The sequence below is a fragment of the Halichoerus grypus genome, chromosome 1 (assembly GCF_964656455.1).
Source record: "Halichoerus grypus chromosome 1, mHalGry1.hap1.1, whole genome shotgun sequence".
Classification (NCBI taxonomy): Eukaryota; Metazoa; Chordata; class Mammalia; order Carnivora; family Phocidae; genus Halichoerus; species Halichoerus grypus.
The window spans coordinates 138,050,565-138,070,869 of NC_135712.1; the positions used below are offsets into that span (position 1 = coordinate 138,050,565).

General features: G+C 33.5%; 1 protein-coding gene across 3 annotated transcripts in view; it reads right to left on the reverse strand.

Moving 5' to 3' along the window:
* Positions 1-20,305, reverse strand: part of TOP2B (DNA topoisomerase II beta) — a 59,293-nt gene that overhangs the window by 5,486 nt on the left and 33,502 nt on the right. For all 3 annotated transcript variants that reach the window (XM_078072431.1, XM_078072424.1, XM_078072432.1), the window contains exons 16-33: positions 19,511-19,620; positions 19,078-19,170; positions 18,872-18,986; positions 17,350-17,471; positions 17,005-17,153; positions 16,244-16,475; positions 14,588-14,722; positions 13,826-14,026; positions 12,647-12,842; positions 12,411-12,502; positions 9,182-9,337; positions 8,953-9,036; positions 7,978-8,172; positions 4,947-5,091; positions 4,611-4,772; positions 2,944-3,145; positions 1,538-1,617; positions 290-400 (exon numbers count right to left, since the gene is read on the reverse strand). In XM_078072431.1, coding sequence (XP_077928557.1) covers positions 290-400; positions 1,538-1,617; positions 2,944-3,145; positions 4,611-4,772; positions 4,947-5,091; positions 7,978-8,172; positions 8,953-9,036; positions 9,182-9,337; positions 12,411-12,502; positions 12,647-12,842; positions 13,826-14,026; positions 14,588-14,722; positions 16,244-16,475; positions 17,005-17,153; positions 17,350-17,471; positions 18,872-18,986; positions 19,078-19,170; positions 19,511-19,620 — 2,580 coding nt within the window. The remainder of the gene's footprint in view (positions 1-289; positions 401-1,537; positions 1,618-2,943; positions 3,146-4,610; positions 4,773-4,946; positions 5,092-7,977; positions 8,173-8,952; positions 9,037-9,181; positions 9,338-12,410; positions 12,503-12,646; positions 12,843-13,825; positions 14,027-14,587; positions 14,723-16,243; positions 16,476-17,004; positions 17,154-17,349; positions 17,472-18,871; positions 18,987-19,077; positions 19,171-19,510; positions 19,621-20,305) is intronic.

Genomic DNA, 20,305 nt, shown 5'->3' on the forward strand with positions numbered 1-20,305 from the left:
GGAGACCTTATTAGAAGGTCTTATTAGAAAGACCTTTTCTAGACCTTATCAGAAAGCTATCTTTAGTATCAATGTATGGGATTATTTTATAATTACAACTTTAGAATGAGATCTTATACACCTTTTAGTAATTACCTCATATGGTTAGAAAACAAGAGGGATTCTCCTTATATGCGTTTATACTATTTTCTAAGTCCAAGTGCAAGCAGTTTCAAATTATATTAAATTTCCTTTAATATCAACTATATATCGTTTATGCAATGCTTAACAACATCAAATAAGTACATACCCTTTTTAGCAGCTACTGTTTTACTTGGAACCTTATCTGTTTGTTTCAGACCAAATGATGGTGAAAAAACAGAGGCAGAATCTTCTTCATTACTGTCAAATTTAGCTGAATCTAAAAAGTACAAAGTTTTTCAGTAAAGAGACTATAAGGACCACTTAATAGTTAAACTTTGATTCTTTACTGATGACTTGTCTTTAGCTAGATAATTGATCTTATGAATTTCTACTTTGTGATCATATAGTCCATAATAACAGCTAAAAACAAAAGATGTAACAATGTTATATTTCAAAAATGTTAACTGTTGTAAAACAATATAGAAATGCATAGAGTAATAAAAATTCTTAACAGTCCCAAATGTTCATCATTTAAAACATAACTGACCAACTCAAAAATACTGATTTATTTTAAAATGGAATATTAAAAAGTTCTCACTGTGATTATTTTAATACCTACACATCTAATGCTATTAACCATTTCAGGAATATCAGTAATAATGTTCAAATCTAAGAGAGTAGTAACTTCATCTTTTAAAAACCAATTTTAAATCATTGAAGGTCAATTTAAAAGGCAGGTAGGCTTACCTTCAGTTTACTTTTACACTCAATCAGTCAATTCCTCCCTCCATTTCTCCCTCCCTCCCCTCTGTCAAACCAAAACAGGAACTCTTAAAATGTCTACTTGGATGTGATAGTTTTATATAAATGTTTTGACATCCTGTCAAAAATGCCTATCTATATTTACAGAACATATACCAGATCTATGTCTGTCTGCCTATATATGTGTGTGTGTGTGTATACAAGACAGTTAAGTCTACATAGATTATTTTGACCTTAAAAATTCCACACACAAAAATATAGGGAGTAAAAAGTATATACCCCAATTAAATTTGCTTCTATGAAGGGTTTAGTCTTTTAGTTACTACAGTTTCCAAATCTGAATATTAGTCCCTTTGTAGTTTTTAAAAAACTGTCACATATACATTCATATTGCCATGAAAATCAAATTTCATGTTCCAAAATTTATCTTTTTCTCTATTAAAACACTATACCCACATCCATACACTTCATACACACATCTACCACCTAAATGGTTCCATATTGCCTATTTGACCAATTAGTTGGTACTCATCTCAGGAAGAGTAAATAAACCTTATTATGTTGAGGGAAATGTAAAAAGAAGTTTTCTACTCATAAAAAATCCATAGCAATAATACAGTAAGTAAACAATGAAAAGACTGAATGAGCATACCATCTTCTGACTTCTGAGAGTATGAAGGAAATGAGAAGAGATTCCCAAAATCTTGACTTTTTTTGTCATGTGAAGATTTTCTATTAGAAAGAAAAATTAAACCACCACAGTATAATTTAAATATATGGTTTCAACCTTGGTAAATGATATATAATATGTACTAAGGGATTATAATTACAGTTCTCTCACTGGTCTCTCTTTGTTAAAGACAGGGTAACCAAACTCTTTTTTTCGGTCTCATATTCACAGGTGTGCACACATACACACACAGAGACACCAGAAAAGCCAATGATTTAACGTAAGAGAATGGAAGTTGAGCAAAAGTTAAAAAGTTATTCAAAATATCGCTACATTAAATTTTATGATTAATAGAACTGTTCCAGAATTCAACATCAGTAAATTATTGCCAAAAACCTAAGGAGAAAGTCTGAATCTCTGTCAGTCATCACTAATCCTATTTCTGATCCTAGACTGCATATGATAAAACACTTCTTTAAAATAGACAGTAAAGCACTTCCTTTAAAAATTTGAAATAGCTGTTGACCCAAGCACTGGGTGTTATATGCAACTAACAAATCGCTGAACACTACAACAAAAACTTATGATGTACTATGTGTTGGCTAACTGAAAAGAAAAAATTTTTAAAAAATAAATTTAAAAAACCTGAAATAGCTCACAAACTTCACATCCTACACCTTAGTGTTTGATACTCTCTAGAGGCAAAAATAAATAAATAAATAATGAAAAATCAATCAAGGCCAAAGTTAGGGAAGAAAATCAAACCTCCCAGTTCTAAAGTTTTAGTAACTTCTCTGAACCATGTTGTCCGACTATGTCCCATAGGCCTGCTACCTATTTTTATAAATAAAGTTTTTCTGGAACACAGCTATGCTTGTTCATTTACATACTGTTCATGACTGCTTTCTTGCTAAAATGACAACACTGAGCAGTTGGAACAGAGACCATATGGCCTACAAAGCCTGAAATATTTTCTATAGAGCCCTTTATGAGAAAAAACCTGCTAGTCCCACGCTATAAGATATAGCAACAGTTCAGTAAACAGCTGCAATATTACCTAGATTTTTTCCTTTGTGAGGAGGACCTTACCTCGAATGATGATAAATTCTTAGATACAGTTTACTATGAGATCTTTTTTTTTTTTTTAAGATTTTATTTATTTGACACAGAGAGAGAGAGGCAGAGCGAGCACAAGCAGGGGGAGTGGCAGGCAGAGTAGGCAGAGGGAGAAGCAGGCTCTCCGCTGAGCAAGGACCCTGGGATCATGACCTGAGCCGAAAGCAGCCACTTAACCAACTAAGCCACCCAGGTGCCCCTACTATGAGATCTTTGATAGATTTCTAAATAACTGCACCATGTAAGTGAATAGTAGTTGCTTCATTACTTACTCTGGAGTAGCTTTTGATTTGCCTGGTGAAAATGTATATTCATCTTTATCTAGGCCATCTGAAGGAACAAATTCATCTTCTCCATCATTTGTTATGGGAGATGCTTTAACTTTCAGCTCCTCTAAATCATTATTGTCGTCATCATCATCAGCATCATCATCCTCTTCTTCTGAGAAATCAAATGTGTACTTAGGCCTTTCAGCTAGGAGAAAAATAAAAGTGAAGGTTAAACTCAAATCCAACTTTATCCACATATTATGAATAATGCATTTGAAAATATTCCAGCTATCTCTAACACAAGAGGAAAAAAAAAAGACAAGCATTCAGGAAAAAAAAAAGCCAACAACTTCGGCCTCAATTATTTTGATAATGTTAAGTGTTCATCTTGTTCTTCCCAGGAGGCGAATGGGGTAATGCTGCATAAGGAAAGGAGAGCATAAACTAATGAGATTAATGATTAGGGTGCTATTTGTCATACTTAAATATTAACTCAGAAATAGTGGGGAATATAAGCCATTGTAAAAGAGACTACTAAGATTTCCCATTTCTACAATGGGAAGGCCAATTTACTAGTCTTAGTGCTGAACGTTCTCTTAACCTCTTGCACTAAAACTTCTATCTTCTATTCACAGTAGTTTTACTATGAAATGACAGTATTCTTCAGATGAATGAGAAAAAATAGAGATAAGACCTGGGTATATTACTAAAACAATAATTTTATATAAAGCATAAAAAGTACCAACTATGGGGAAAGGCACATTGGTATAATGCAAATAACTTTTACAATTTCTAGCATACATTATGGGAATAAAATTTTTAAAACATTTGGGTGCTATGTAATTTTATACTTCATTTTAGATGTATGAGAAAGCCTAAAGATAATTTTGAAGCATCTAATTTAATAAATTAATTTTCACATAACTTAAATTACTCATGTTAATTCACCTACATTGTACCACCTATGCACATTAGGAAAAGAAAGTCAATCACCGGTGATTAGAGAACCGAAGAATTTAAGGCCTGACATATAATTTAAAAAGTATCTCCCAGAGGTAAAATAGCCATAATATGGTATCATTCATTTTAATTAGGACTTACTAAAATTTGAGAAGAATCTATAAAATAGGACACTCGATTTTTAAGTACTTGAAGACTTCAAATTAATGAATATTCAGAAAGGATAAAACTGCCTATTTAACAACAATATAGAATAACAAAATGGTATCTTCATCCTAACCCTAGCACTGCAGTTATATAAATTATGCGATGTGCATGGAATCAGACTCCTAAAGCAGGAGGAAATTTTTCATGGGGAAAAAAAAAACAAAACAGAAACAAAACTACAAAGCACTTCTATTGATCTATCACTATCGGTGTTCTACCAAGGTACATTTTTACCAAACATCTTCAAACTATGGAGGGAATATAACCGAAGCTTTTTAATAAAAATCAATAAGTAAACTTGATTTACTTTATGTCCAACTTTGCTAAAAACATCATTCTGTAAATCAATTTTTTTTTGTCTTCGTGAACTGTAACTTCTGAAATACTAACAATTTAGTACTTTAATAGCATTGATAATACTAATAATACTAACTTATATGAGTAATATTAACTTGGTCAAACTATAATATACAATAAAATAAATATACAATGTATCAAAATACCAGCTGCTCTCCTAAGCAAAGAATCTCTTGGAATAACCACAGGTTCTGTTTCTTCCAAGTCACTTTCTGACTTGGATTCATCATCTGACCAAGGATTCCGTTTCTTCACTTTCTTTGCACTGGATTTACCAGATGATGTAGGTGTTTTTCTCACCCTGGTACCTAAAAACAAAACAACAATAAAATATCATTAGTAAAAATATAAAATAACAAGTGTTCATGAAAATTGAGAAATTACATCAACTATTAGAAGAAAAAACACAGTAAAAAAAAAATAGTAATACCCTGTACATATATGCATTTTCTCACAAAAAAAACTTTGTAACAATTCCTCACCAGGCTCCTTTTTCTCCCTTTTGGGTTTGGGACCTTTATTTACAGGAGCTGACGGGACCAATGCCTCTTCTCCAGTACCCTCTACTGGTGTTCCACTGAATTCTTCATCAAATTCTACTTTTACTGTTGTGGTATCAAGATCACCCTACACATTAAACAAACAAATACATAACCAGAAGTAAAAATAAAAATTAAATTAACACCATTCATTTTAGAGATACATTTCCAGCCATAGATCACGTCTTCATATAAATAAAAAAATAATAAAATGTGATTCTACTGAGGTCCAAACAGAGGACTTTGATCAGGCCATGTTTTACTTTATTTATCTATAGCAAATGATACTGCTTACCACTCTAATATTCTGATACACTCTATGAGATGACAGCTACTTAAAATCAACTGTACAATTCACAGCGCTTGCTGTGAATTGTGCAAGACTGTTGAATCACAGATCTGTACCTCTGAAACAAATAATACAATATATGTTAAAAAAAAAAAAAAAAGAAGAAGATGATAGCAGGAGGGGAAGAATGAAGCAGGGGAAGTCAGAGGGGGAGACGAACCATGAGAGACAATGGACTCTGAAAAACAAACTGAGGGTTCTAGAGGAGAGGGTGGTGGGAGGATGCATTAGCCTGATGATGGGTATTAAAGAGGGCACGTTCTGCATGGAGCACTGGGTGTTATACACAAACAATGAATCATGGAACACTACATCAAAAACTAATGATGTAATGTATGGTGATTAACATAACAAAAAATTTTTTAAAAATCAACTGTAAAAAATAAGAAGGCAGCTTTTGATTAGCAAAGGGACTTTCAAACCAATAGCAAAATACACCAAAGGGTACCTGCAAAATAAGTTCCTATAGTTCAGGCCTCTACATACTAGAAACACGTCAGATTATTGAAGGAAGATAAGCAACATGTCATGCACTGCTAGGCATTAGTCAAAGTCTCCTTACCCCAAGATTATTAAAAGACAGAGAAAGACACAAGGACAAGTCATTACAATACAAATAACAAATATGGAGGGAGGTGTAAAAGTAACCCGTGGGGAGACGTGAGCAACTCTGCCAAGAGCAGGGTCAGGGAAGATTCCATGGAGGAGCCTTTCTAATTGAGTTTTGAAAGAATTATGTATGTTTGCTAAGTGAGGAGAGGGAAGGAAGGAAGAGCACCCCAGTTTGCAAAAGATACAGAGGCACGATTGCCACATTGTATTTAGGGAATTACAAACAGTCTGCTAGGATTGGAGGAAAGAGTAGCCACACAGAAACATAGGAAGGCATGCAGTTGCTAAATCACTGAATACCAGAATCTGTGTGTAGTCAGTGGGGAGTCACTGAAAACTTTTAAGCATTTGTGCAATAATCACTTATTTTTGGAAATATCACTTGGGTAATAAGAGACTAGACAGAGATGAATGAAGTGGAAAAAAGTAGAAGTCATGATAAGATCACTAGAGACAGGAAGACTAATTAAGAGAAACACTACTGTCAGAAAATTTATGGAATTCTAAGACAGTATCAATGGGGACGAAGATAAGAGGGTGGATTTTGGAACTGCTTCAGAGGCAGTCAATAGGATTTAGTTACTGATTAAATGAGCAAGTCCCAGGTTTTGGACTTGTTAGTGATGGCTGATAAGGCACAGGGGTGAAAGAGGTTTTGAAATCAGGATAATGGGCTCAGCTTCAGATATGTGGAGTTTGGGCAGTGGGCATTCAGGTGGCTTTATTACCCTGGCCCTCCTGAAAACATGACAGCTTAGGGACATAGATTTAAGAGTCATCAGTGTGAGTGAAAAAAGCTCTGGGCATAGATGAGGTTACTTGAGACTATGTAAGGTAAAGAGAAGAGTGCTAAGAACACCAAGCGAAAAGGAGAGAAGTCATTTCCTAAAGAGGAACCTATGTGTGGTAGGAAGCTACGTAAGAAGGAAATAGTATAGATGTCAGTTTATCACAACAGTTTGAAGAGAGTGATCTCCTTGGCATCACAATGTTCCTATGCTTTCAAATATTCGTTCGGCAGAGAACTCTCCAACCCTCTCACTCCAACTCTGAGGTTCATTTCCCAAGCTCTAATTAGACTACTGGACATATCTACATATCCCCTGGGTTCTAAATTCAACCTGCCCAGAAAAATCTGCCTCTCTCTTTCAGACCAGCATGTCTCCTCTTCCCTCAACTCTGAACAGCCCTCTCAGTGTTTCCTTCTTCTGGCTAACTCTTGCCCAACCTGCTGGAGGGTAGGTAAATCCCATACTTTTAAATCCTCAATAGCACCAGTCAATGCCAATGACATAAGAGGTGCCTGGTAATTTTTTTAACTAACAGTAATAACAATAAATAGTAAAAAAAAAATAGCTTACTTTGAAAACCACACAGACCCTTTTCTGCTTATGAGACATCTTGAATTGGTCATAATGTAGAATTAAAGTTTCATTTTTAAGCTGATACACTTTTTTGGTTGTCATTCCATGATTTTAAGGTAGAATGCTGCTGAATAGAGTATTTCTCTCATTTTAAAAACAGAATCAAGGGGCGCCTGGGTGGCTCAGTCGTTAAGCGTCTGCATTCGGCACAGGTCATGATCCCAGGGTCCTGGGGTCAAGCCCCGCATTGGGCTCCCTGCTCAGCGGGAAGCCTGCTTCTCCCTCTCCCACTGCTTATATTCCCTCTCTCGCTGTGTCTCTCTCTGTCAAATAAATAAAACCTTGAGAGGGAGGGAGGGAGGGAGGGAGGGAGGGAGGGAGGGAGGGAGGGAGGGAGGAAGGAAGGAAGGAAGGAAGGGAGGGAGGAATTAAAAAAAACAGAATCAACTAAGTAACTCCTTACATGTATGTGGATCCCTGACTTATGTTTTCTTTCTGTGGACCAACTGATCTCATAGAACAAATGATTGCCTATCACAGTGAAATAGAAACAAAGCATGACTTAAGCACACAGTAAAATTAAAATACACATATACATCATTATGAAGATGGAATCCACCAATGAGCTAAAACAAGAGATATGTCATACCTTTTTCTTCTTCAGCAACTTTTTGCTGACATCTGCCTTCATAGCAGTAATTTCAGGAACTATTCTTCTCCCATAAGGTGAGGGCATTGTCTCTTCCAATTGAAGTTTCTTCACCTTAGGTTTGCCAACTTTACCTTTTATTGCTTTTCCAGACATTCCGGCCAGAACATCCTCTCGTTCTTGCGCTTCCACTTTCTGAAGTATAATTAAAAAGGAGGCAAGGGGAAGAAGGTGGGTGCATAAACAACTCATAAGAAAAGACAATCACTACTGCATAAGAAATAAAACGAATATCATTCATTAAGGAATAAACCTTTCCTTTCAACTGATATAATCTAAAATAAACATTAAAAAAACACAATAATTCTAAGTCAAAAGACCTGAGTTGTAGTCCCACGTCTAACTAGCTTCTCATTTGTAAAATAAGGGGGTAGTAACTAAACGACCTATATGGTCACTTCTAACTCTAAGATCCTATGATATACTGGGCAATTTTAGAAAAAGTTTTTATTTTCTACCTTTTTCTACCTTTAAAAAAAACAGAATTCTACCTGGAGAAAACTAAATTATAAAAAAAAAATTAAAATTTCTCTGTTATAAACCTAAAGACACTATCATTCTACTTTGTAAAAATCAAAGTACCAATATTCAATCATATATATTTTGTTCTTACCTCTTTGGGGGAAAAGAGACTGAATCAATAAGCTATTTTGAAGTCAGTTAAAATTTAACTGATAGAAAGTATCAGAATTCAATTTATTCTAAATTCCCATTCCATATAACTTTTTATATTCATCTATTCTAGGTAGAAATTATTTCTTTATAACTTCATATAGCTAGAAGTTTAATCCTAACGTGGCTTATAAACACATTAACCTTTACAGAGTTAAAAGAAACTGAAATAATTAAAGAAGAAATTTCATTATTTCATAAACATTACTTTTCCAAATATTTTTTAATGTAGACTTAACCTACATCCAGTTCATCAGCAAATGCTGCTAAGTCTTCTTTCCAAAGATCTGAAGGCGATTTTCTTTTAAGATCATTGACTTCTCGCCCCTATAGTAAGAAAGTAGTATAATTTAAACAATCAGTAACTTAATAATATATAAAGGGTAAATCAAAATACTTCTTTTTGGAAAAAGAAAAAGAAATGGATAATACTGAAATAGTTTCAAATTATTTAACCCACAAAAGTTCATACTTTAGCATCTCTCTGTTTAATCAGTTCTTCAACTTTTTCTTTAGTAAGAGACCACAGAGACATATTTAAAATATAATTAAAATCGGGGCCTGAAGGAGTTCCTGAATCAGAGGAACTATCATCATGCTGGTTTTGTGTTTCTTCCTCTTCTGCTGCCTGTAAAAAATAATAAACTTTATGTTAAAGTCCTGTATAGTATTAAATCAATGCTGAATTTTACTGAATATTGAGCTAAAAATTCCACAAATGCTATACACTTAATACTCTATCTTAAGGGTGGATGGGGTTCTTTTAGATTATCTGCAGGATTACCTATAAAAAATGTATTTCCTATAAAAAGTTTTCTAAAAATACACAATAGTAAGTCTTCAAAAGGAACAGGTATATTCACTCCCCATTTATATAGGAATCTGATGAAAAATTAACTGCTTTGCCCAGGCACTAAGTCATGAAATGAGAAGATACCACATATCTTGAAATTAATAGAGTAGAACTAATGTTTTATCACTGCATCTTGTCAGATTTTTATACTGGTGAGTGAATGAACAATTTGAAACCCAAAATAAGTATCACTTATGGAGAATGTTTTACAGTTGTAATATAAATATGCTAAGGTACACTCATTTAGTATGATTTCTTAATAAAAATTCTCTAAAGCAAGAATACTCATGTATGAAGAGAAAGTTCAATTAAGAATTTAATAGCTGGTAAGTTAGAGTAAGAATTATGAGGGGTATTCTAAAATTTTATTTATAAGGTCTTTTTTCATAGAAAAGATTGCAATAGGGGCGCCTGGGTGGCTCAGTCGTTGAGCGTCTGCCTTCGGCTCAGGTCATGATCCCAGGGTCCTAGGATCGAGCCGCCCTGCATCAGGCTCCCTGCTCTGTGGGAAGCCTGCTTCTCCCTCTCCCTCTGCCCCTGCTTGTGTTCCCTCTCTCACTGTGTTTCTGTGTCAAATAAAAAATCTTAAAAAAAAAAAAGAAAAGAAAAAGATTGCAATAAAAAAATCCTCTTTTGCTAGTATTAAATTTCAAAATCCAGTGAATTTAATAGAAGTTATTATAGGTGACATCACCTCTAAGATTTTTAAAATAACAAGAGCCATTAAATAAAACTGCATTTAAATTATTTAAGGCACTCAGATAATTAAAAACAACTGAGTTAACCATGATGCTCCATGAAACAAAAAGTTCACTTTTGGCAACCAAAAAAGAAAAAAAATGTTTTCTAAATTTAGTTTAAAATTTTCAGTAAAATAATGTATATATACTAAGTAAAGTTTAGTGTACTTTAGAAGGGATAAAAATATAAATTGCAAAGCAACATGCTTCATTACATAAACAAAACTATGAATTCAATTAAGCAACAATAGCCAAATAAGAAATGCTGTTGCTGAGTTCATCAATGATTAATAAGTACCTAGACAAACAGTACTTACGACAAATTAATAAATTCTACCATTTTTAAAAATTCTTCATGAAACAGTGTGTTTCTTTGGAATATTTAAGTTGTTACACTACTATTAAAATATTACTAGGGTGTCATAAAATCCTGTTTAGATCCACACTTTAAGTCTATTTGCTCTAGGTTTTGATGACACCCAAAGTATTATTAACAAACACTCAATGAATATATGTGTACTATCATTGTTAACATTAAGATAACTAAGGATATTTTCAGAAATCAGAAAAATAAACTTTTCAAGTTCCAATGACAGAATTCTATTATGTTAAAAAAAAAAAACTCTAATCTCATAATTATCTGCTTTATAATTCTCTCTTCTCCAACTCTACACAATAGGACACTCTCATAAGAGCAGCTCCTTTTGTTACCTTAACCCCCAAAGTGAACACATGGCCAAGATGCTGAGAAAATTTTGATGGTGACAATGAAATTATTGAAACCAACCACTAGGTTTTACCCATGAAATCTACTTCCAAAGGAAGGGCATTCTCAAACCCTACACACCTTTACCTTTTAAAACTAAGCATTAAATTTACTAGCTTACTAGTTAATATTTTTTAAGATATAGTTTAAACCAACAATCCATAGAGAAGGGCAAGCAGTGTATAAACCATAATTTGGAATTCAAAAATGCAGTAAAATACATTGAAAGGAAAGCAAAGTGCTTGGATCATCTTAATTTTGAATATTCCCCATCTTGTCCTACACCCCATTTTCCCTAAATAATAAATAAGCCTATTATCTTAACATGTAATTGCTAAGTATGTAATTTATTCTAATTTTACTCACTCTAATATCTGGCATTATACTGACTGTTCAAAATTTTAAAAAGTTTAAATAATATAAACAAAAGCAGCATGTCAATGTAGTTGATAAAAAATATGGAAAACACTGTGGGTTGAGAATTCATAAATGTAAGGAAGTTTAAGTTATGTCCTATAATCATAACTATTTCTTAAGGATAATAACATCAGTATCATATACACACATTCTAGTTAAGTAAAAAATTAGTCATTTCCATAATTTTCTTCCTTTTGTACATTTGTGTTCTCAATCACAATGTTGTATTGCCTTTTTAAGTTTTTCTTTTAATTATACACAACAGCAAGAAACTAATTCTTGAGAAGAATCTCAAAGTTTCAATATTCATTCACTGAATACTAGATATCTGAAATGGATAATTTAATAAAACATCAGACTTTTAATCTGAAGTTCCAGGGTTTAAATCTCTAGTCTAAGATCTAAGCACAGGGCAGAGCACATACTTGGGTGCTCGATAAACACTATAATATTGAACATTTTGTCTTTAGTCTTCCCAGCATAAACCGAAACCAGACCAAGTGAATGGTGACTGGATACCATACTCTGACCATAGTCAGACCAGTGTGAAATGATTTGTGTGCTACCAGTGTAGTTCCCAGATAGTACACATGCACCTCACAAAAGCCACCACCACAAACAACTAACACCCTTTAATGGCAGGCTCAGAAAAAAGGCCAAGGAGACTGAGCTACCTTCTCACACCTGGAGTCATTTCTCCAGGCCCTGGTTGAGTCACACTGGCAAAGTGCTTTGTGGTGGGTGTGCACTGCAAATTCCTGTACTGTATCTGTTCTGTGGATAAACAGAAGACTTCAGTCTCCAAACAGACAACTCGGCACCTTTATAGCAGTACTGAATTTAAAAATTAGGAATTGGGTTTTTTGTTTGTTTTGGAATTTGCTTTTAAAAGCTTCTCTGAATGTCTTGTTCTGCAAATGATTACCTTTTCTTGTGCTTCTTTCCAGGCTTTCACTGGGTCAGATTCATAACCTCTCTGGACTAACATTTGAATCAAATCTTTCTTTGACCTATTCTCTATGTGAGGGAAAAATAAAGTTAGGATCAAGAAAAGAGATTCAATTTGTATTTGTTTATATTCTACTGATAAAAATGTCTTCTATTAATAAAGATTTTTTTCCATTTTAACTAATGTTTAAATTTTTAAAGGTTGCATCTTACCTATAGTAATTTTTCCTTGTATCTTCTCTAAAATGAAACGGGCTTGATTGTTAAGCTTTGTAGACTCTGCTCCCAACATTCCTACAAGCCATTCCTTACGTAAACCATAATAACTTAATCGTAAATCAAAGAATTCTTTCAAAATGTCTTGCACGGTTTCATACTTCTTGAGACATCCCATATGATCAAAGAGTACCTAAGAAAAACACAAAGTTTTTGAAGATGACATAAATCTGTATTGGTATTTTTAACTTGTGTGACATCTACAGTATTTAAAATACCTATAACACACTTAAATGAACATACACCACCCCTAAAAACTGTTAAACAGAACCAAAACTATTAAGTACATTTCGGTAAATATTCTTTTGGTGACTCCAAGAAACTGATAAATTCTCAAAACTATGAAAATATTTAAAATAATTTTGAAAATAAAAATAGATCCTTTAAAAAAAGGTTCTAATTCAAAATGGCTATAAAACCATCTAAGAAATTTTTTTCAAACTAAAAGCATTCTATCTCTAAGTTTACAAATGTTAAATTTAAAGTTCTCTCTCCCCCATATACTCAATAGATGTGTATTTGTCTCTTTTTGTTTGTTTATAATTATGCTATAATTCATTCAAACTTTCTCAATTTGGAGGAAAATTTTTACTTCTTCTCTATCCTTTTTCTCCTTTTTTCTGTCTTTCTTAGCAGATGATGGCAGTTTGTCTCAGCTACTGCGCTACTGGATTTTTTCTTTATGTCTAAAAGCTAATCTGGAATGGAATGAGGGTAATCATACACGTTCACTTTCTACCTTTCTCTCCAATTATATACAAACACAAATATACAAGTTTAATAAAGCAGATTAGAAATATGGGGAGATGAGTACTCCACAATTAAAATGCTAATAGCGACAGGCATAAGGAACATGAAAATCCTGCACCAGTCACTCCCATAACTTTTGGTCAGGGTGTGTATCCCATGTGCTCAAGCCCAGATGCACCAATGCAGAGTTGGGATTAAGAGTAGTGGATAATAATCTAAAGGAATGCACCTTTAGATTCTTGATCAAATATGCAGGGGGAAAACCATTCAGACTTACTACAGCCACAACCATCATGAAACCAATTATAAAAATTCTACTTATGGCATGGAAGAAACATTAAATTAATAGTAAATCTAGTCAATTACCATGGAATTACAAGTAAGAGTAGTTTGAAGTTTAAAAACTTTGTGCAATCCAGCAGCTTCTGCTTGTGCTAGCTTCTCTTCAGTCATTTTCACCACAAATTTCACAGTTGTATCAGTATGATATTCTTTATAATCAGAAATTAATGCCGGTGTTTTATCTGTTCCATTTAACATAGGTTCTAAAACCTGTTCTTTGTATACCTATAAAAGATTTTAAAAAAAGTAATTCTCTTCCTGACACACACTCACGTTCTCATACTACAAATCATGCAATTTTTTAAATATTCCCTTACTCTGGTGGGGAAAAAAAGAAAAACCTCCCTCTCTATCATCTGCCCAGTCAGTACAGAGGACAATATACTGGGGTCTCAATGGTGAAAGAAGATATACAATGTAACGGTTCTGATTTGCTCATACACCAAAGGGCAAGGAAAAGGCTGAGTATGAAGAGGATGACATTAACTACATCTGACAAGAGATGACATGCATACTTTTAGATCTGTAACAGCTGATACTGACATGAATTTGTTAACCATATTTATAAGGGTTCCAAGCCAGCTTAAGTCATTCTACATGTAGAGAAATTAAACTTTTAAATTACTATCTGAATACTCAAAGCACAAATTCAACTGGATGGGTCAAAAATGTATATAGGAATTTTTAAACACTATACAGACTTAGGACAAACAACGATGGAATCATATTCTTACCAGAAAGCATTCCACTGCCCTCCTGACAGGCAGCGAAAATACTTCTACTAACCTGTGTCCAAGTTCTAACTGGAAGCTCTGTAATCTCTACTGTGTTTCTATCCACCACAAATATTTCACCACTGACTGCATACTGGTTTTGACCAAGCTCTTGGATGGTTCCTTTAAAGTTTTTGTAATTCGGAAGCTGCAGAGGAAAATAAAAATAACTTAAGGCCCTGACTTCTCTCCTAACTGCCAGTACAAATTTGAATGCCCCTTAGTCTATGGTCTACTGCTACTAACAGATTAACATGAATGAAACTAAGTTCCTCATCCTTAATAGTCTGTCTCCAAATAATCACTCAACCTTGAATTCATAGCTTCTGTTAATATAATCTCAGCATCTCGCAATCTCAAAACCTTAGCTTTGGGCGCCCGGGTGGCTCAGTCTAAGTGTCTGCGTTTGGCTCAGGTCATGATCTCAGAGTCCTGGGATACCACCCTGCCTTGGACTCCCTGCTCAGTGGGGAGTCTGCTTCTCCTTCTCCTTCTGCTCTGCCCCCCTGCTCTTGCACTCTGTCTCAAATAAATAATCTTTAAAAACAAAAACAAAAAACCTTAGCTTCATCTTTCCTAGTCTTAGAATATTTTTTTTCAGCCTATTGCCTCTATACCTCCTTCTCCCCTAGACTAATAATCCTTTAAAATCAAACTCCTTGGATGTTATATTGAAAGTCTTCCACAGTCTGGACCCATTCTAACTTTCTAACTTTTCTCCAATGATTTGCCTTCCATACCCTGAATATTTTGAATATTCTTACATATATATGTATATGTATCTATATACACATATACGTATCTACCCATATATATACTGAGCACATGAAAACATGTATTGACCAGATTGTCTTAATATTCTAAAATATATCTGAAAGGATTAAAACACTATAATCATAAAGCATTTTATGCTTCTATTAGAAATATCTTAAGTACTTTAAAGTATTTAAGGAGAAAAACAGATTTTAAATCATACTAGTAATGTTTTATTTTAAAATACAAGAATGAAATAAAACTTGGAGAGAAATACATAAAAATATGAAGTGTGCTTCTATATGCTGGTTTTATCAAGTTTTTTTCCTCTTTGCTTATATTTTCTACAATAAGCACTACCATTTTTGTAATACAAATACATTTTAAGTGTATCATGATAAAGGGAAATTTCCAGATGAGTTTAAATCACATAGAAAAGGGGAGGACACTTTTTTGAGAAGTTTTTCTTGGAGGTAGTCTGGGGCAAAAACAAGCACAGTGGATGATATAAGGGCAAAAATAAAAAAAATATGGGGATACATTAAAATATATACAATTGTTTTTAAGATTCCTTACAACTCCAATATGACTTAGTTCGAGAACAAAAAGTTGCATATAATTTTGTCATAAAAACATTATTCTCTATATAATTTAGATATTTGAAAACCTGAAATATGAAGTATTTTTAACTTTCAAAAAAGTTGTTCCCCATAATCCTTATCTCCAGGCTTTTCCCAAAGCTTGTATCTTTTACTATAAGCACATATCAAGTTACATACTACTAAGGTCTTTATTGTCCACAATATGTTCCAAAATGCAAATGCTTCCATTACTTTTCTAAAATGACTGGACTTTGTAGTTAGTACATTATCATTTGTTAAATAAACAATATAAGCAGTAAGTTCTAAATAATTACCATAGGATGAGGATCCAAGCCATCTAGCATTCGTCTGACATTGTTCACAATTTCCCTAGCATCATAGTTGGGTAGTTTACAAGCCCATCCAGTACCAATGCCCTCAGCACCATTTATTAAAACCATGGGAATTATAGGAATATACCACTCAGGCTCAACGCGTTGATTATCATCATAAAGGAATTTGAGCAGGTTGTCATCCACAGCAGGAAAAAGCAGTCTTGATAAAGAGCTAATGAAAGGGAAAAAATATGGAAAAATGTCCCATTTTAGGAAATTAAACTTTATAAAGACTTTACATTTCAAAAATTAAGAAAAATGCTTTTTAAAATTTTGATTACATGTACTTAAATACAATTTACCTAAACTTACTACCAAATACATTTCTCTCAGGCAGAAAGCCAGAATAAAATAGCCCTATTTTACTTACGTGCTTATTTACTAGTCCACCTAATTTCTTAGTATTGATAAATCATGTTTTATGGATTTCCTCTTACTCTGACTAAACCCCCAAACCCTTCTTCAGCCTAAAAAGTAGCTGGATCAGAAAAAATCCTTACATTAATTAGGACATGTTTCACGAATAATTCACAAACACTGAGATCAACAAACTTCATTCTATTTGCAATCAAGTAATTTGGAGCATTCACGCTCAACAGAGTACCCAATCATCTCTCCATACTTACAATTCTATTAAACATTTAGTTAGTTCCAATATACTTCAAGTATAACTTTATATCACTGTATCAGCAAACTGTTACCTTAACATTGTGAAAATATAACGAGGGCTTGCAGCATCTTTGCCACCATGAAGCCGAGTTCCAAACTGACCAATAGGCTGAAGCAAGTTAATGTTGTTGCTTCCCACAAAGTTCTGAGCCAAATTCACAATAGTCATCATCAATGCTTGCTACAGCATAGAAACAGAATATAATATTAATATTCTAAATTTTCTATATATATTCCCTAATTCTTATTAAAATCCAAATTCTTGATTCTCTTAATTTCCAAAGAACTTATAAAAGAAAAAATACTTTATTATGCTTAATTATCATTCTTCATGCCAGTAAATATAGTTTTCAATTGATTTCAATCTTAATGCTTACTTCTCCATGATGATAAGCAGACATCTCAGCAACAGATCCAGCCAACTGGGCAACTTTTACTTCACGTTTATCATTCCTCTTGAAACAGGTAAATAAAACTTTTCGTTGTCCTGGTTTAAAACCTATTTTTAAAAAGAACAACCCTCTTTTAAAAATATTACTCCAGATATAGTTGCAATGTTTCTTTTAATGACAACAGTGTTCTATATATTCAGGAGAAAAAAGCAAAGATATAGTTTGCTTTTGAAAAATAACTAAAATTGTTACTTGAGATTCTATAACACAGTAAGTACATAGTAACATGTTTTTATACCATCTCAGTCTATTCCAAAAGTGAGGTGCCAGGTAAAAGACCACCCCTTCTGGTCTTAAAGAACTGCTCAATGGCACCAAATCCCTTTCACAGGAGTTGCCGAATTGCCGAACATTCATACACCCAAAATGTCAGTTGTAACTAAAGTAGCAACAAACCATCAATAAGCCTAAAAAGTATATTACTAGAGTATCCCAAATCAGAAAACCCTTATAAAGAAGAGATGTGTTGTAGCAGTTAAGAATGCAGGCTTTAGAATCTCACTGATCTGGATACTCTTCTCAACTTGGCCATTTACCATTTGACTTTTTGCAAATTACTAAACCAATAGTCTCAGCGTCCTCATCAGTGTAATAGAAATAATTACCTTCCTAACAGGGTGATCATAAGGATTACATGAGATAATGCAAGCAAAGCATTCTGCTTCCTTATCATTCTTCTTGCTCTAGGCCAATGAGCACAGTAATAAACTTTTCAGTATATGCTAGCTATCATCATCATCGTGGGCTCAGAACATGGTAGAAACAAGATGACAAAATATGGCCACTTTCCTTGAGAATTTTATAATCTAATTGAGGAGGCAAAATTGACACAAGTAAAATAAGAGGCACACAATATTGGAATAGAAGTTTAGGCATCTGAAACCAATTTAGACTGCAATTGTTAGAGAAGACTTCACAGAAGGGATGTAACTTAAAGCTGAATTAGATGGATGGGTAGAACCATCTGCTATTAGCTGAAAACCCAAGCAACACAAAGATCAACTTGCTAAAAGTTATAAACGAAAATTAAATATTTCCAGATAGAAGAAAAAAAACTGCTCTAACTACCAGGTACCAGTTTCCAAATTTTTTTTGGCAAGTTCGATAAGTTAGGTTTTGGGTACTAAGGCATAAAGGTGTTTTTTAAAATTTAGTCTTGGATAACTATTTTAGAATTTATAAAAATCCCATTTTATATTTTATTTTAAAAAGTCTGCAATCAACCTGGGGCAAAACCTTTAAAAACTGGCTTTAAGGTTAATTTTCCTGAAAAGTTTAAGAGATTCAAATTAAGGAATATGAAAGATTTCAGTCCTACCAAAAGATCTCAAAAACAAATTCAGAATTTTAAATTTTATTATAAGAATAGCTTAGAGTACATGAAATTAAAATATACTCAATAACTACATACAAAAGTGAGAAAGATTTTAAAACAAAAGCTACTTACCATCAACAAGAGATGGTATAGATCTTTCATTGTCTGAGTTTGAGAAGAGAATCAATTCCTTGTTGATGAAATCATTGTAAGTCAAATGCTTTGTTGCTGTACCATACAAAAATTGCTAAGAGAAAAGTTATATAGCAACACTGTCATTATTCCTGCATGAATTTTAGTCTCTTTCATCCCCCAGACCACCACTCTTTATGACTAACCTCTGGTAAGCCATGTAACCTACGCTGTCTCCGGTCTTCCATAAAATTGGTTAACCATTCTTTTCTGTCATCAATCTTCTTTTTACTGAACGCCTGAAAGATTCCAGGTAACAATTCCACACATTAAAAATTAAATGACTTTCATTATACAAATAAAATTTATAAAGGCAAATAACTAATTATTAATTTCTCAGAAATTGAGTTTTTTTTCCAATAGGCTTTTGTCAAAAATATACTTGAACAGAAGTCTTTCAATTAAAGAACTTTGAAAGCAGAGCATCTGTGTGTGAGACTGGGGTGAAGAAACACTAAGATTAACTAGTTTGGACATTAGAGTTCAAAAGAGACTTACAGAAAACCAAGATTGGGAAGAAAGGTATGGCAGGAAGGGGGATGGATATCACGAAAAAATTTTTTTAATTAACTTGATTACCAAGGTAATGGCAGCATCGTCTTCAGGACCAGCATATCTAAACAAGATGCGGTGCCTTTCCATATCAGCAAAATATTCCTTTGCTTCTTTAGCTGTACTGGTACCCAACCCTGCACAATTTAAAAAATAAAACTGAAAAAAATCCAGACAGAGAATGACAAATACTACATGAGCTCACTTACATGTAGAATCTAAAATTTCGAACTCATAAAAAGAGTAAAATGGTAGTTGCCGGGGACTGGGGAGAGGGGAAAATGGGGAAATGTCAATCAAAGAGTACAAGCTTTCAGTTACAAGGTGAGTAAGCTCTGGGGACTTAATGTATAGCATGGTGCCTACAGTTAATAATACTATGTTGTATACTTGAAAATTGCTGAGAGATCTTAAATGTTCCTTCCATACACACAAAAAATTAACTATATGAGGTGATGGATATGTTAATTAACTTGATTGTGGGTAATCAGTTTACAACATATGCATATATCAAAACATCATGTTGTATACTTTAGATATGTATAATTTTATTTGTCAATTCTTCTTCAAAAAAGCTGAAAAAATTTCCAAGAATTATGAACATTAATGGCTGTTTAAAACCATTAAAAGCTGACCGATCATGCTGGCAACACCTGTACCAATGGATCAATTTTAATAGACAAAAACCAGACATTACATGCCTCCTGATGTAAACATACAATACCACCTGTTCAATGTTTTTGCAATGTAAATCTAATCCAAGTCTTATCAAGCCTCCAATTTAACTACCAGTTAACAGAAAATAAGAGGCAGAGGAACATA